We start from the raw sequence: 15,773 nt of genomic DNA on the forward strand, positions 1-15,773 counted from the left end.
CGGTCCCTGAAATCCCAATATCCATCCGGAACTGCTCCCATGGACGTCCAGGGTGGGACACCTGGGCTACTCAGGGCAGCGGTGACACCTGTGTCTGTCCCAACAGCTCTCCAGAGACACAAGACACAGGTTCTACACTGTGCAGGGCGGGTCCTGAGGGCCTGACACTGAGCTTGCTCCAGAAGTGGCTTCTCTCTTGACTCGGTTCTATCCAGGGCCACCATTGGGCACCAAGCCCATCCCGACATGTGCCTTGTCCCATCCTCTACCCCTTGTCCCGTCCACCCTGTGGATCCTTTGTCCTGCCAGCCAGGAAACACCTCTGGCACGGGCTCCCCACCCTTAGCCTCCTCCTTCCCCTTCCATGAGGCCAGCAGCCCCCACACTGGTCTGCGGAGTCCGCCCTCTGCCTGCAATCCAGCCACCACCCAATGGCAAAGGGTGCTGCAAATGCAGCCTCGGGTGGGTTGTCTGTGGGCCGTCCTTTCACTATGGTAGCCCTGAGAGCCATGCCCCAGGGGCCATGTGTGGCCCACCTACCTGCCTCCGCACATGCACGCTCCCTATTCTAGCCAAGCCCCACGGCTCCTGCATACGCCTGAGCTCTCGCCCCTTCGTCCTTTACATGATCGTACACACCATCCGGTTGCCCACGACACTGTACGTTTGTATGTTCAATCGTTTTCATATTTCCATAGTTGTGCAATCATCACTACAATTAATTTAAGAGCATTATATGCCCCCCACCCCAAGAAACCTCATATCCATCAACAGCCACCCCCCATTTCCCCCAAGCCTCCCAGCCCTACGTAATCACCAGGCTACTTCTGTCTCTCTGGACCGACCTGCTCAGGACCCTGCTGGTATCAACCAGACTGGAATTGGACTGCATGTTTGTGTGTTAGTCTGGGTGGATTAGAAAAACAAATTCATAGCCACTCATATGTATATAAGAAAGAGCTTTACATCAAAGAGTAATTGTATATTAAGAAAACATCCCAGCCCAGTCCAGATCAAGTCCATATGTCCGATATTAGCCCATATGTCCGATACCAGTCTATTAATTCCTCTTCAGACTCATGCAGCTAAGCAACAATGCCAAATGCAGGAAGATCACAGACCAGTGGGTAGAAAGTCTTGTGGAACCAGTGGCGATGGAAGCCTCTCAGTGCTGGCGTGGGTCTTCATGTGGTTCCTCCAGCTCCAGGGCTCTGGCTACATCAGTGTAGCTCCATGTGGCTTGTCAACAGGAATGTCTCACAGGGAGAGAGAGTGTGTCTTGTGTCGGGCTGCCAGTGAGCTCTTCATCTCCATTGTGCCTCCAAATGAGGTCATCAAGCTGCGACCTGATTGACAGGCTAGACTCCGCCCCCTCCTCAAGTTGACAGTAGATGATGTAACTGCCACAGTTTGGGACTGACTTCTTCCCCTTGGGATGTTTCCAGGGTTCACCCAGGTGTGGCAGCGATCAGAACCTCATTTCATTGTTGCCCAGGACAGTCGAGGGGTGTGGCTACATTCTATTAAGCCATCAGTGAGCTCATGGACATGTGGGTTGTGTCCACGTCTTAACGGTTAGGAGTAACGCCGCTGTGAACATGCGTGTACTCATTTCAGGGTGGACAGGTTTTCAGGGATCTTGAGTATACGTAGCACTTACCAACATGGTTCAGTTCCACAGACCAGGTTGCTATGTGGAATTGACACTGTGGAATTGACACTGTGGCATTATATGATGTCTGTCAGGGCACACTCCGTCACTGCCCGGCGGATGCCCCTGGTGCATCTTGTGACATGCATGGCGCTGTGGGCCCCCTTCCCCATCCCCATGGAGCCCGTGGGTGGTGGGTAGTGGGGGGATGGGGCCAATGATTGCCCATTACCTGGCTCCTGCCACCACCTGCCCTGGGGCAGGACCCTGCTATGCTCTATCTGTCCTGAATGCATAGCCCCACCAAAACCTCTTTCTTCCTGCCTCCCACGTCTCTCCTGCCTCCACCCCTGCTGACCTCCCCCAACTTCCGCCTGTCCACCAGGGACCTTGTATCTTTCATCATCTCCCCACAATATCCCCAGCCCTCTGTAACTGGGCCAAGACATTTCAGATGTCCTCAGCCAGCCGGCTGCTGTCTCACATGCTCTGGTTGTCTCTGGGTCCTCTAGTGCAGTGTGGGGCCGGGACCCATTGTGGTCAGTGCACATTGTGGTCAGTGCACCCTGTTGGGGCCAGGACCCATTGTGGTCAGTGCACATTGTGGTCAGTGCACCCTGTTGGGGCCGGGACCCATTGTGGTCAGTGCACATTGTGGTCAGTGCACCCTGTTGGATAACGAGGGAGTTGATCAGCAAGAAGCTGGAGGGTACTGAGGCTGGCACAGCTGGGCCCTGGGTGCTGTTGTTTCTCCTGTTTTGTCTGCTGCTCCCCTGGCTGCAGTACCCACCCTGCGCCTTCACCGGCTGAGTCCTGCGCACGTTCCAGGGTGGTCTGACACCCTCTCTGGCTACCCTCCCCCTGGGTCCTGGGCTCTATTAGGGGTTTCATGGGGCTCTGCTTGTGTTCTGTCTGTCTCCTCGGATACATTTTGAACTCCTTGAGGACAGGGCTGGTGTCTTATTCAGCTTTGATTCCTAGGCTCAAGGCTGGGGCACGTAATAGGTGCTCAGTAAATTCCGGGTTGCAAATGTGGGCCTCGGGGGAGGGCAGGTCAGCCTGGGTTAGTGACGGCCTTGGGCAGACGTGGGGCTGGAGAGAATGATGGAGAGTGTGGGTGGTGGGGACACCCTCCAGGAGTCTTGTGACATCTGTGTCTGGTCCGTGGTGGTCCCCCGGGGCCACGGTGAAGGCCCAATGTTCCCTTCTCCCCTCAGAGAGCAGTGTGGCCCAGGGCGTGGTCTCCCGGGGTGGCCGCCTGCAGTTGAGTCGCCTGCAGCCAGCCCAGGGCGGCACCTACACCTGTGTGGCCGAGAATGCCGAGGCGGAGGCCCGCAAGGACTTCCTGGTGGCCGTGCTGGGTACGTCTCTGTCCTGTGTGCTCCACCTGGACCCACCCCAGGCCTGCCCCTGCCACTGCCCCAGGCCTTATCCACAACCCCTGCCACAGTGGCCCCTAGGATCCGGAGCTCAGGAGCCACACAGGAGCACACCATCCCGGAGGGACAGGAGGCATACCTGGACTGCGAGGTGGAGGGACAGCCACCACCGGATGTGGTCTGGCTGAAAGATGGGAGCCCACTGGACCAGGGTCTGGGTCCCCACCTTCGGTAAGTCTAAGCCTGGACCCTCAGCACACAGACAGCAGGGTCCTAGACCCTCATACGCCTGCCCTCTGCTGTAAAAACCCCTACCCCTACCACCCCCGTTCCAGCTTCTACCTGGATGGCCATTCCCTGGTGCTGAAGGGCCTTCGGGCCTCGGACTCTGGAGCCTATACCTGCGTGGCCCGCAGCCCTGCCGGGGAGGATGCCAGACTGCACACCGTGAACGTGCTGGGTGAGGAAACAGACCATGCGGGGTGATGGGGGGGGCCGAGGGCAGCCCCACCATCCTGGGCTTCAACAGTCTGGCTAGTCTGGAGGGTCCGTGAGAGGGTGAGAGCTGGGCTTGGCTTCTACTAGGTCCGTACTATCAGCCGAGGCCTGAGTCCACCTCTGTGGGCTGCTCTGTCTTCCACAAGCTGGAGTCTCAGCCACTACAGCCCCAGGGGTGCCCACGGGAAAAGGAGGGGGTAAATGGAGGCAAAATAGAGCCTCAGGGCATGGCTGCCACCCCCCCCTCCCCCATTTCTCAAACGAAAAGGCCACCTGCCCTGAGCCTCCTCACGGATCCCCTTCTGCCCTCTCTGCTTCCCCCCACACCCCCAGTCCCTCCCACCATTGAGCAGGGCGCAGGCAGCATGGGGACCCTGGTGAGCAGACCCGGCGAGCTGGTGACCATGGTGTGTCCAGTCCGGGGCTCCCCACCCATCCATGTGAGCTGGCTGAAGGACAGCCTGCCGCTCCCGCTGTCCCAGCACACACACCTCTACAACTCCGGCCGCACCCTCAGGTGGGACAGGCTCCCCATCCAGGCTGGTCGCAGGTTCCAGTTGGAGTATTAAACATATCAAGTGGTTGGGGAATACAAACACTATCAACAGATAGACGCTTATGATGGGCAGCGCTGGCGGACCCCAGCCCCAAATAGAACATCACTAGGGCTCAGAGATGATGGACACTTGCAACGTCCAATGGGGGAAGAGAGGTAGAGACAGGATCCAGAGAACACACCTGGGGTTCCCCAACTCAGCCTGGCCCAGGGGCAGAGGAAATCCGAGAAGGCTTCCTGGAAGAAGGTGCTTGAGCCAAATCAAGGACACTTATGAGGTGCTACTAGTGTTCAATCATCGGGACAGAGCTGTGAGCACAGCAGAAGTCCCTGTCCCTGCAAGCTTCAGGGGGCCAGGGACAGGTGTCTGTGTGGGGAGAGAGGGTGGGAAATAAACAGAGGTAAGCATGCAAGGCCGGGAGTGGCTGAAAGGTGACAGTAGGGGGCGCTGCTTTAGGGGGTCCGGGTGGCAACTGAGGTGAGCCTAGAGGTGAGAGAAGGGCAAGCGTGTTTCAGGGAAAAGGTGTCCAGACTCTAGACATGGGCAGGGGACACATGGAGACCCTGAGGCGGGATGTGCCTGCTGTGTTCACAGAGCAGAATGAGTGGGGGAGCGTGGGGGAGGCCAGGGCCCGTAGGACCCTGGAAAGATTATTTCCTTTCCTAAAACCCACCGCCATCGAATCAATTCTGACTCTCAGGGAGGGTTTCTGAGGCTGTAATGCCTGTGATGGGACCACGGCAGAGGCGCACGTTCTAAGGTTGCGTCTGAAACGATGGGTTTGTGAGGCGCTGAGACGGGAGAGGCAAGCTGGACGTATCTATCCCAGGGCAGAGTTTGGGGAGATGGACATTTGGGGATCGTCAGCAAACAGGTGCTTTTAGGAGGTAGGGCTGGGTGTAACTCCCAGAGCAAGTGTGGAGAGCGGCCTTGATGCCAGTGTTGGCCAGGACAACAGAGATAAGGGCCAAGGAAGAAGGAGGGGCTGGGGCAAGCAGGGAGGAGGAAGAGATGGGGTGCAGGGGGGCGGGGGGGACCAGCGAGCTAAGCGACCAGAGGCTTGGGAACTGACCACCGATTTTGACTTTCTGCCACTTAGTCACGACCTTATAAGAGAGGCTTAGGAGTGGTTCGGGCCAGAGTTTGGCTGGAGGGTGTTGTGGAGAAAGAGAGGGGACACATATGAGACAACAGTGAAGCCAGAGAACAGTCTCCTTCATGACAGGACCGGCAGGGGCCTAGGCACCAGAGAAACTTCTAGAATTTGGGAAGCAGGAAGTCTGGCAGTGGATGAGTCCAACTGGGTCAGGGTTAGGGTGGGGAGCAGTGTGGGCCTGTACTGTGGGGCCACTGGGGAGCCAGGAAAGGGTTTTAAGCAGAGGCTGGCTGGACTTGTTCCGCCTCGCACGTCCACCGAGCCGGCCCCCCTCTCTCCTCTTGGGATTTCAGGATTTCTCAGGTGCAGCTGGCAGATTCGGGCGTCTTTACCTGTGTGGCCGCAAGCCCGGCTGGCGTGGCAGACAGGAACTTCACCTTGCACGTGCATGGTATGGAGCTGGGGGTGGGGGGTGCAGGTCCCTTTGGCCTTGACAGGTGAGAATCCAGACCCCTGTCCCTTCAGCTCATCTGGGTGGAGGGGAGGGTCCCCCTCCCCCATCTGGGGGGATGCCATCTCACTAGTCCTGGTGGCAGCTCTGAAAGGCTGTCAGTGCGGGATGGAGACGCCTGCATAGGAGCTGCAGAGAGAAGCTTCCCAACAAAGAATATCCTATTTGCTTCCATGAGGTGGGTGTGGGCGGGTGCTCTGTCGAGAGATGAGCTGAAGGAAGTAGAGGTGCAAGCAGTGAACACACTCCGCCGCTACATGAAAGGTGGGAGGTTCGAGCCCACCTGGAGGTACCTGGGAAGAAAGGCCTGGCAATCCACGTGTGGAAAACCCAGTGGACCGCAGTTTTACTCTGGCACGTCTGTCATGAGCCCCAGTGACTCCATGGCAACCGGGAAAGGATGCTGGGGGAGGGTGGAGAGGCTCTGAGGGAGGGCTCCCTGAGGAGTCGAGGTTGGAGATTTGAGAAGGGATTGTCTGGGAGAAGGGCCAGTGAGGGCAGCCTGGCATGGAATAAAACGGGTCCTGCCCACCCTTGGCTTGCACAGTGCCCCCTGTCCTGGAGCCGGTGGAGTTCCAGAAAGACGTGGCCGTGCTCCGTGGCTCCTCGGTGCTCCTGCCCTGCGAGGCCCGCGGCAGCCCGCTGCCCCTCGTGTCCTGGATGAAGGATGGGGAGCCCTTGTTTCCCCAGAGCCTGGAGCAGGGGCCTGGCCTCCGGCTGGAGACGGTGGGCGCTGCGGACTCGGGGGCCTACTCCTGCCTGGCCGAGAGCAAAGTGGGCGAAGCCCAGAGGCACTTCCAGCTGACGGTGATGGGTGGGTCATCTACCCTGGCATTGGGCCGGGGAGGACAGGGAGGGGCTCCGGGGAGGGGGGCCGTGTGGAGAAAATGGGGAAGGAGAGAGGCCTTCGATGGCTGGGGCTGCTGCCTGGGAGCAGGGCTTAGGAGACGGGCTGGGTCACTGGCCTTGCCCTCAGGATCATGGATGACTGGGATTTGATTATCTTGGGACCTTGAGCTGTGGCCACCTCCCCCAAACCTGCCTGGCAGGAAGAAGCACCAAGATCGGGGGTAGAACCCTAAGTTTCAAGCACAAAGATGGACACGTTGGGGGAAGCTCACTGCCGTCCAGTTGGTGCCGACGCATAGTGACCCTAGACTAGAGGGGGCACAGCGTAGAGCTGTCCCTGTGGGTTTCCGAGACCATAGCTCTTTATCTTTCTCGAGTGAAGCCGCTGGTGGTTTTGAACTGCTGACCTTGAGGGTCCCAGCCCGATGCTGCACACCATGTCTTCTCCTCATACTTGTTGGCTTTAAAGCCCCCTTCATTGCTACTCACCCTGGAGGGTGGGTGCTATTTCCTAAAGGTGGACCCTCAGCCTCCCCCACAACCCGTGGCCCTGTGGCCCTGCCTATGGGGAGATGAGCCACAGGTCCCAGCCCCCTCGGGGAGGGGGTCCACTGCTGAACGGGGGCGGGGGCGTTTTTTGTAGATCCTCCCCACATTGAGGATGCAGACCACACTGCGGAGCTGCTGCTGACTCCTGGGGCCCCCTTAGAGCTGCTCTGTGATGCCCGGGGAAGCCCCCCACCCAACGTCACCTGGCACAAGGACGGGCAGCCCCTGAGCCGGCCAGAGACCAGCAGCAGGGCCGGCAGAGTGCTCCGGGCTGAGGGAGTCCAGGTGCCTGCTGTGGGAGGAGCCTGGGGGCAGGGAAGGGGCTGCCTTTGTGCCCAGCCCTGTGGGGGGCATGAGGAGGAGGAGGCAGGGTGTATGCGGCGGACTGGAGGCGGGGTGGGTGGGTAGCCATGGGCATGTGCTGGAAGGAAACCAGGTCTGGGGGTGGACAGGCAGGCCCCGAGTCAGGCGCTCACTCCACTCCACCCCACCCCCAGGTGGGGGATTCGGGGCTGTACACGTGCCTGGCCAAGAGCCCTGCTGGTGAAGTTGAGAAGAGCTTCCGGGTCCGAGTGCGAGGTAGAGGGTGCAGAGGCAGGGGCAGAGGTGGGAGACGGTGGCAGGGGACACAGTGAAGGCAGGAGAGTCCATCTCGCTTGTCCTCTCTGCCCTTGCCCAGCCCCGCCCAGTATTGTTGGACCCCGAGGTTCCCGCTTGGTGGTCGGCCTGGCCCCAGGGCAGCTGGTCCTGGAGTGCTCAGTGGAGGCAGAGCCAGCACCCGAGATTGAGTGGCACCGAGATGGCATCCTGCTGCAGGTGGGTGCCAGCCTGGGTCTCCAGGAGGAGACCGGACCGGACCCAGAAAGTATTGCTTTCTTGCCTACATTCTTGGGTCATGCCCATGTCACGCACCGGAAGATTGAGGTTTTGCCCCAGGACTTCTTCCCACTATAGCCTGTGGTTGTTTGACTTGGCCTGTCCCAGACTGGTTTGAGCGCTGCCCTCCAGCTGGCTGCCATGGCCCCAAGGACTGCTGGGCCTTGCAGCCGGAAAGCCAGCTCCTTGTCTGAGCACGTATCCCCTCGGCCTCTCCCCAGACAGGAGTGCTCCACTCAGGCTGCTTCTCCCTTCCCCTGGGCCTACAGGGTAGCTCACAACGGGGCCTGACTTTTTCCTTGCTCTCTCTGAACGGTCACTGGCGGAGGGGGCCTGGGGCCTGGCGCAAAGCTGATGGTGTCTCCCTGCATGCACCCCACCCCCCACCCCCGTGGCACTTTGCAGGCAGATGCCCACACACAGTTCCCTGAGCAGGGCAGGTTCCTCCAGCTGCAGGCCCTGAGCATGGCCGACGGTGGCAACTACAGCTGCACAGCTCGCAATGCTGCGGGCAGCACCAGCGTGGCCTTCCGAGTGGACATCTACAGTGAGTACACCCCCACCCTGCCCCCACATACCCACCCCACAGCCCCACGGGGCTCCCAGCACCTGCTTTCTCTGCTCCTACAGCGACACCCACCATCCGGCCGGGGCCCCCCACAGTGAATACCTCCGTGAACCACACGGCCCTGCTGGCCTGCCAGGCCGACGGGGTCCCCCAGCCTCTCATTAGCTGGCGGAAGGATGGCGCCCCCTTGGATCCTGAGAACCCAAGGTGGGAGCTGGGAAGGGTCGGCAGACCTGTCCAGTGCCACTCTGCGGGTGGAAGCAAAAGCCCCCCAAGGGCAGTTGGAGCAGGACGCTGACTGTCGCACGAGCAGGGGCAGAACCCGAGGGCAGGCGTGTCCTCATGCGTGTGTGCTTCAGGCCTCTCTCGCTGTCGTGCTGTTGCACACCTGCTTCCTCTGTGTGCGTGGCAGAGGTGTGCCCCCGTTCCTCAGCTCACCCAACCTGCTGAGGCATCTGTGCATCCCAATTCCAACATTTCATAGCATGCCCTGGACTTGGCCTGGGTGACACCCCCACGCCCAGTCCAGTTCGCTGGGGCTGGGGCGGGATTCCACAGTGCAGACCTGGCTGTGGGCCTGGCCTTGGGGAAGGGACCCAGGCTGACTGAGGGAGACCTGCACAGCTCCTGTCTCCTCTGATGCTGGGTTGGGGTGTTTCTGGGATGCGGGGAAAGGCCCTCTGACCGTGGCCTCGTGGACACAGGGCTCTGGCCCCTGAATGACATCCTCTCCTGGGACAAGGGGTGAAGAGGAAGGTTTTCCTGGGGATAGCACTAGGGATCCGGGTGTCCACGGTGCCCAGCTAGAGCTGCTGGCCATCTCCCGCCTCTTTTCCAGATTGGAGCTCCTGCCCGACGGTTCCCTGAGGATCCAGCCGGTCCTGGCCCAGGATGCTGGCCACTACCTCTGCCTGGCAGCCAGCTCCGCAGGCTCCGACCGGCAAGGCCACCACCTCCAGGTCCTTGGTAGGTGGCCCCAGCCCTGGCCTCTGTCTGGGCGGTGTGCTGCCGGACTTCTGGGCCACTCCGGATGTCCAGAGTCAGGAGCTCCGTGCTCTCCACATGTTTCAGAGTGAGAATTAGTATCAAGCGTGTAGCACACAATTGATACCCCACACTCTAAGTATGCATATTCATCTTCACCCACGGATTACACCTTCAAGGAGATGGACGGCCAGAGTGGCTGTGTCATGGGTTCACACATCACACCCACCGTGAGGCCAGCGCAGGTCAGGCAGGGTCTCACTCTGTCATCCCTAGGGTCATTATGAGCTGGAACCGACTTGAGGGCACACAGCATTCCCCTCCTGACCACTGTGCCATTACCTGGCCCGTGGGATAGAACAGCAACAACAGACCACTGCTATTCAGTGGACTCGAACCCCTAGCGGCCCTAGAGGACTGAGTGGAACTGCTCCCTGCGGTTTCCCATGGCTGTAAGTCTTCATGGAGCAGACTGCCTCCTCTTTCCCCCACGGAGCAACTGGTGGGCTTGAACTGCTGGCCTTTCAGTTAGCGGCCCAGTGTGGCTGCACCACCAGGCCTCCTTCAGTGTGTGACCAGACAGAAATGTGGGGAAGGGTGGGCATAACATCATTGTCATCGCCGGCTGCGCGCCCCGCTCCCACTCCCCCGGACACTTTGGTTGAGACCGCGTTGGGGCCCCGGCTCGGGGACTGTGAGCTGCGTAGAGCCCTAGAGGCCTTGTTCAAGGAGCAACAACTCAAGGACACCGTCCTTGGTGATGACCAAGGTCCCGCTGTCCCAGCTCTGAGAGACCTCCTCATGCCTCTCTCAGGATGGGTTGAGGGTAGGAGCTAGCGCCCTCTGTCCATGACCCCACCCTGCACCCTGCTTCCTGATGTCTACCCTCTCCCTCCCCCACCCAGAGCCTCCAGCCATTGCACCTGGCCCCTCAAACCTGACCCTGACCGCCCACACCCGAGCCTCCCTGCCCTGTGAGGCCAGTGGCTCCCCCAAGCCCCTCGTGGTCTGGTGGAAGGACGGACAGAAGCTGGACTTCCGCCTGCAGCAGGACACCTACCGGTAACAAGCTGGCCCCTCAGTAGCCCCAGGTGATGTCCATCTCCCTGAGGAGGACCCTGGTCTGGAATTGGGGCCTACCTCCTTGGGGGTCTCACCAAAGGCAAACCCCAAACCCCAAGCTTGCTGCCATCCAGTCGGCCATGAGAAACCCAAACCCAAACTGCATGCCATGGAGTTGGTGCTGACTGGCCTGCGGGGTGCTGAGCTGTAGCTCTTAATGGGAGGAGATAGACCAAGCTTTCTCCCTTGGAGGGGCTGGCGGTTTTGAACCGCTGACTTTGCAATTAGCACCCCCCCTGCGTAACCACTACGTCAGCCGGGTGATCCTAGAGGACAGAGTACAACTGCCCATCAGTTCGACGGTCATTGTTACTGAAGCAGGTGCCATATCCCAGTGGCGGATGGGTTCTACGCGCTGACTTTCTGTTAGCAATTCCATGGGTAACCCCTGTGCTGACTGGGCTCCTTCCCCCAAGGGCCAGCACTCATGTGCTCGACCTTGGGGCCAGAGTGTCTTTACACCACGATGGGCACCTGGCAGTGGATGGGAGCCTTTGGGACCTACAGCCCAAGAGTAAAAATGTTTGTCCTTCAAAGCGCCGGCAGTCACTAGTGGGTTAGAAAGGGCTCCAGTTAGGACACGTGACAGGCGTCCCTGGGTCCCTGTGTTCTCGAGGATGGCAGAATTCAGTGACGGTTGGGGGACTGAGGGCGTAGACGCACCGGGGGAGTCAGCACGTGTTCACTGTGTTGGGCGCTTTGCCCGGAGCAGACACTCAGTGCACGGGGGCAGTTGTGATGAGGGCTGGGAGGGTAGTTCTGATGAGGCACGTCTGCTGGACAGGTGTTGTAGGAAACAGGCCAGGTGAGTGAACACCCGTCACCCATCATCCCAGCAACCTGAGCGAAGTATGTACTGCTGATCTTGGTGGGGGCAGAGATTTCTAGAAGACATGTTTTGAGTCAAGGTGGGAGTCCAGATGCAGGGAGGGGAAATGGCCAAGGGCCCTCAAATGCAGGCTGCCCCGGTAGGGAGGCCATGTGGCCTCTTATGCAGCAGCCAACCATCTGTCCATCTGTCCCAGGCTCCTGCCTTCCAATGCCCTGCTCCTCGCAGACCCCAGCCCCCAGGACTCGGGCCAGTTTGAGTGTGCAGTGAGCAATGAGGTGGGAGAGGCCCGCAGGCTCTACTGGGTGACCATTCACAGTGAGTACAAGGGTGGAGCAGGGCCAGGCACCTTCCCGCCCTCGGTCACTCTCTCTGCCTGCAGGGGCTTGGCACTGGGTTCTTCTTGGGCATCTGCTCCAGCGAGCCCTCTCCGATCCCACCTCACTAACACCAACATAAAATAACCTGAGCCTCCGGCGCAGTTCCTCTCCACAACCCAGAGCTTCCCAAACCCAAATTTCACTGTCACCACCTGAGCTAAAATCCCTCCCTGCTGTGGGGACTGAGTCCAAAAGTACACCACCCAGACCAGGTCCTGCGGGGTCCAGCTCCCCCACCCTGCTCCTGCTGCAGCTTACACCACCGCTGGTAATCCTCACCTGGAGCCTGCATGCATGCTGATCCCTCTGCCAGGAGCACTCTTCCCTGCACCCCGTGTCCCTATAGAAAGCTTTTGGGCACGGTATTCCTGCCCCCAGCAAGAGAGAGGCAGAGTGATGGCATGTGGCTTCCCCTCTATGCACAGCCCTCGCTGGCCCTTGGCCACTCACTGTCCACTCCGTTCATGCTTCTCATGCTCCTGTCCCTGTGCCCACGTGTTCCCTGCAGACCTCAGCAGGACCTCAAGCCTTATCTTGCATTTCAGTGCCTCCCACCATTGCTGACGACCAGACAGACTTCACGGTGACCAGGATGGCACCCGTGGTCCTCACGTGCCACAGCACTGGCATCCCAGCCCCTACGGTGTCCTGGAGCAAGGGAGGCGCCCAGCTGGGGCTGCGGGGGAGCGGCTATCGTGTCTCCCCAGCAGGTCAGTAAGGGTGCGCCACAGAGGGGGACCAGGAACACTGGACAGTGCAGGTAAAAGGGGCTAGTTAAGACCATGTGGCAGGGCAGGAAGGACAGTTCTGGCCTGGTTCTGCTGTTCTCTCGCTGTGTGGCCTGGGGGGCCCTCTTGCCCTCTCTGGGCCTCATGACTCCCTGCATGCACTGCAGCTTTGAGATCTGTTAGCAGTTCTCTGACACTAGTTGACAGCAAAATGAGAAAGGAAAAAAGAACCACAGAGAGTGTTTTCCTAGAGCGGATCTTCTCTGCTGGGAAAACTTAGCTTATTCAAGGAGCCCTGGTGGTGCTGAGGGAATAGCACTGGGCTGCTAACCGCAAGGTTGCCAGTTCAAAACCCACGAGCTCCTCCGTGGGAGAGAGATGAGGCTGTCTGCCCCCACAAGGATTTACCGTTGCTGTGAGTCAGATTTCACTGCAAGGCAATGGGGTGGTTTTGTGTGGGACCTTTATTCTGAAATGATGCCTGTGTGTGTGTTGAAAATCCCTTCATTTTGTGAAGCTTGGGTTGTCATGGACGGTGTTTATGTATTTCTTTTTAAACGGCTTTGCTTGTCAACATAAGGAGCTGGGAAGCGTTATGGGACCTTCCCAAATTAAAGCAATCGATTCCTTGGCTGGTGGAATCCTGAAGTTGGGGCCCTGCTGGCTCTATGTGAACTTCAGGAGCTGGTTAGGGCAAAGCCCGGCTGTGGAACAAGCTGGCTGGCAGCGACCGCTGGCCAGGGACGTGGAAGGCGGCCCCGAGTCCAGTGGTCCTCCCTCCCTCGCACCAAGCAGGCCCGCAGGGGGCCGGGGGAGGATGGCTGAGAAGCCGTTCGACTGTTGAGGTGGAGTCTGTGGTCCAGGAATGGTACAGTGGTGTCTGCTCGCTGCCTACCCAGGGCTGAGGGGAGGAGGAGACGGGGCAGCAATCCGAAGCAGCTTCTTGGAGGAGGCAACGGAGCGCAGCAGGATGAGTAGGGCTTGTGGAACTGTGGCCTGGCCAGGGCAGATCAGAGACGGTGTCATCTGAGTCCTCTTTGAACACACAAGGAGGCTGAGGCCCAGTGGGTGAAAGGGACTTGCCTATGTGTATGCTCTGGGTGGGGAGCAGGCTGGCCTGGCCCCCAGTTCTCACCGTGTCTGTGCTCAGCGCTGTTCGACCATAGGCTGGACAGGCAGTGTGAATGGCCTGGGCTGTGTGAGGACCCAGCCGTTCCACCACTGGGCACATCTGCCCCCATCTTCTCTCTGCCTACCCCCAACCCCCAACCCCCGCCCCCCCAGGAGCCCTGGAAATCGGGCAGGCCCTCCCTATCCACGCTGGCCGCTACACCTGCACCGCCCGCAACTCCGCAGGTGTGGCCCACAAGCAGGTGGTCCTCACCGTGCAAGGTGAGCGAGTGAGCGCAAGGCAGCCCTTGGGGCAGTGGAGCAGGTGGTAAGGGAGAGGTGGAGGGATGGGAGTGAGGACCCGCCTCTGCCCTGACTCCCTGATGGGATTCCGGGAGAAAAGAATCTTTCTACTTCCCGGGGGGAGGTCAGAGTTCACCTGGCCAGAGGGCCCTGGTGACAGAGTGACCGCAAGGACCTCTGCCCTGCTTTTGGACAGCCTCGCCCGTGGTGAAGCCGCTGCCCAGCGTGGTGCAGGTGGTGGAGGAGGACGAGGTGGTGCTGCCCTGTGAGGCCTCTGGCATTCCCCAACCAAGCATCACCTGGCGGAAGGAGGGGCTCAGTCTCCCTGCAGGTGCATTTCCATGGCAGCCCTGGGCGGAAGGATGGTGCAGGCCAGAGTCTCCCTTCGGCAGGCCTGCTGAGTGGCTGCTCAACAACCCCCCACTCCCCACTCCCCACCACACCTTAGCTTTACCCTCACCCTCTCCCTGTCTCCTTTCACCAGCCCAGAGCCTGGAGGGCGGGGAGAGGAGGCGGCCCCCTGGGCTCTGGGCAGGCTGTTCCTCTTGCTCGCCTGTGACCATTAGCTGCCAGGTCAGACAGCACAACCCCAGTCACCCTGGTCCCGATTCCCCCTCCCCACATCCAGGAGCAAGAACCCAGGTCCTCCCCAGCGGAGAGCTGCGGATTGTCCACGCCAGCAGAGAGGATGCCGGGAACTATTTCTGTGTTGCTCAGAACAGCGCTGGCAGTGCCATGGGGAAAACTCGGCTGGTGGTGCAAGGTGAGCCCAGGGGTGGGGCTGAGGTGGGAGGGAGTGGACAGGTGGAAGTGGGCGTGTCCCAGCATCCCTGACCCCCAAGCACTGCTGGTGGCAAACAGGTCCTCTCCCGGGCCCCCAGAGTCTGGCTTCAGAGAGCAGATCCTCATCCCCAAGGCCTTCTCTCTGGCTCCTCCCCATTCAGCCTCACTTTCCGGTCATCATTGATAAGCCTGTCCCTTTTCTCGCCCGTACATAAACCAAATGTACTGCTCCGGGAGTTGGAACCATCCCCGGAGACGTGATTGGCCAACCACCAGCAAAGCATCCTGGGAATGTTCTGTGGGGGTCCCTCCTTGCTCTGATCCCAGCAGTCTTGTTTCCCACCGGGCATCGCTGGTATTGACCCCACTGCCACCCTGGACTTGGGCTCAGGGGACCCGGGGGCTCCTGGCTCCAGGCCTGCTTCTAGACCCACATGTCCTTTTCCGGGAGCTAGATACACGGGTGGCGGCAGCAGTTCTGCTTTGGGCCCTGCAAGTGGCCCGACAGGAGCCTGAGCCCAGGTGGATCCAGCCTAAGCTTTTAGTTAGTTGGTGGGCGCACACACACGCATGTAGCCCATGTCCCATCGAGTCACTGTTACCGTGTCTAAGCACAGCCACAAATCTGGCTTCAAAGACAGACCTTTATGGCCTCTCTGTCCTGGAGGATAGGAGCGGGGCCAGGGGTGGTGTCCACCCCTTCTTGGTCAGCAGCTTTGGGGCTCCCTCGAGGTCTTGTCTTGCCCAGTGTTTCTTAACCCGTGGGTCTCGAATCCCCCACCCCACCCCACCCCATGAAGCTGTATAACTAACTGAACGCGGGTTGAGGAGAATGGGCAGCAGTGAGGTTTCTGAACGCACACTGGCCAACTGGCCAACGGTGATTCAGAATCAACCAGGTCCTGAACCCCAGGGGCATCTAGCAGCACCGGCCGCCTGCAACTGTTTCCGGGGAGAAGGGCTCAGAGTGGGGATCGCTAGAGCAGCTCTGGGCTGTAGG

At 59.8% G+C, this 15,773-nt stretch overlaps 1 protein-coding gene across 1 annotated transcript in view; it reads left to right on the forward strand.

Annotated features, from left to right (window-relative positions):
• HMCN2 (hemicentin 2) overlaps positions 1-15,773 on the forward strand; it is a 180,999-nt gene that overhangs the window by 138,260 nt on the left and 26,966 nt on the right. Inside the window, exons 58-76 of the mRNA XM_013007377.2 lie at positions 573-660; positions 2,789-3,012; positions 3,102-3,261; positions 3,366-3,490; positions 3,862-4,045; positions 5,535-5,632; positions 6,240-6,506; positions 7,185-7,375; positions 7,588-7,669; positions 7,770-7,906; positions 8,372-8,513; positions 8,597-8,741; positions 9,373-9,500; positions 10,424-10,580; positions 11,666-11,787; positions 12,395-12,559; positions 13,862-13,969; positions 14,187-14,321; positions 14,619-14,753. Coding sequence (XP_012862831.2) covers positions 573-660; positions 2,789-3,012; positions 3,102-3,261; positions 3,366-3,490; positions 3,862-4,045; positions 5,535-5,632; positions 6,240-6,506; positions 7,185-7,375; positions 7,588-7,669; positions 7,770-7,906; positions 8,372-8,513; positions 8,597-8,741; positions 9,373-9,500; positions 10,424-10,580; positions 11,666-11,787; positions 12,395-12,559; positions 13,862-13,969; positions 14,187-14,321; positions 14,619-14,753 — 2,793 coding nt within the window. The remainder of the gene's footprint in view (positions 1-572; positions 661-2,788; positions 3,013-3,101; positions 3,262-3,365; positions 3,491-3,861; positions 4,046-5,534; positions 5,633-6,239; positions 6,507-7,184; positions 7,376-7,587; positions 7,670-7,769; positions 7,907-8,371; positions 8,514-8,596; positions 8,742-9,372; positions 9,501-10,423; positions 10,581-11,665; positions 11,788-12,394; positions 12,560-13,861; positions 13,970-14,186; positions 14,322-14,618; positions 14,754-15,773) is intronic.

The sequence above is a fragment of the Echinops telfairi genome, unplaced genomic scaffold, assembly GCF_000313985.2.
Source record: "Echinops telfairi isolate 266 unplaced genomic scaffold, ASM31398v2 ScPeMD7_22;HRSCAF=79, whole genome shotgun sequence".
Lineage (NCBI taxonomy): Eukaryota > Metazoa > Chordata > Mammalia > Afrosoricida > Tenrecidae > Echinops > Echinops telfairi.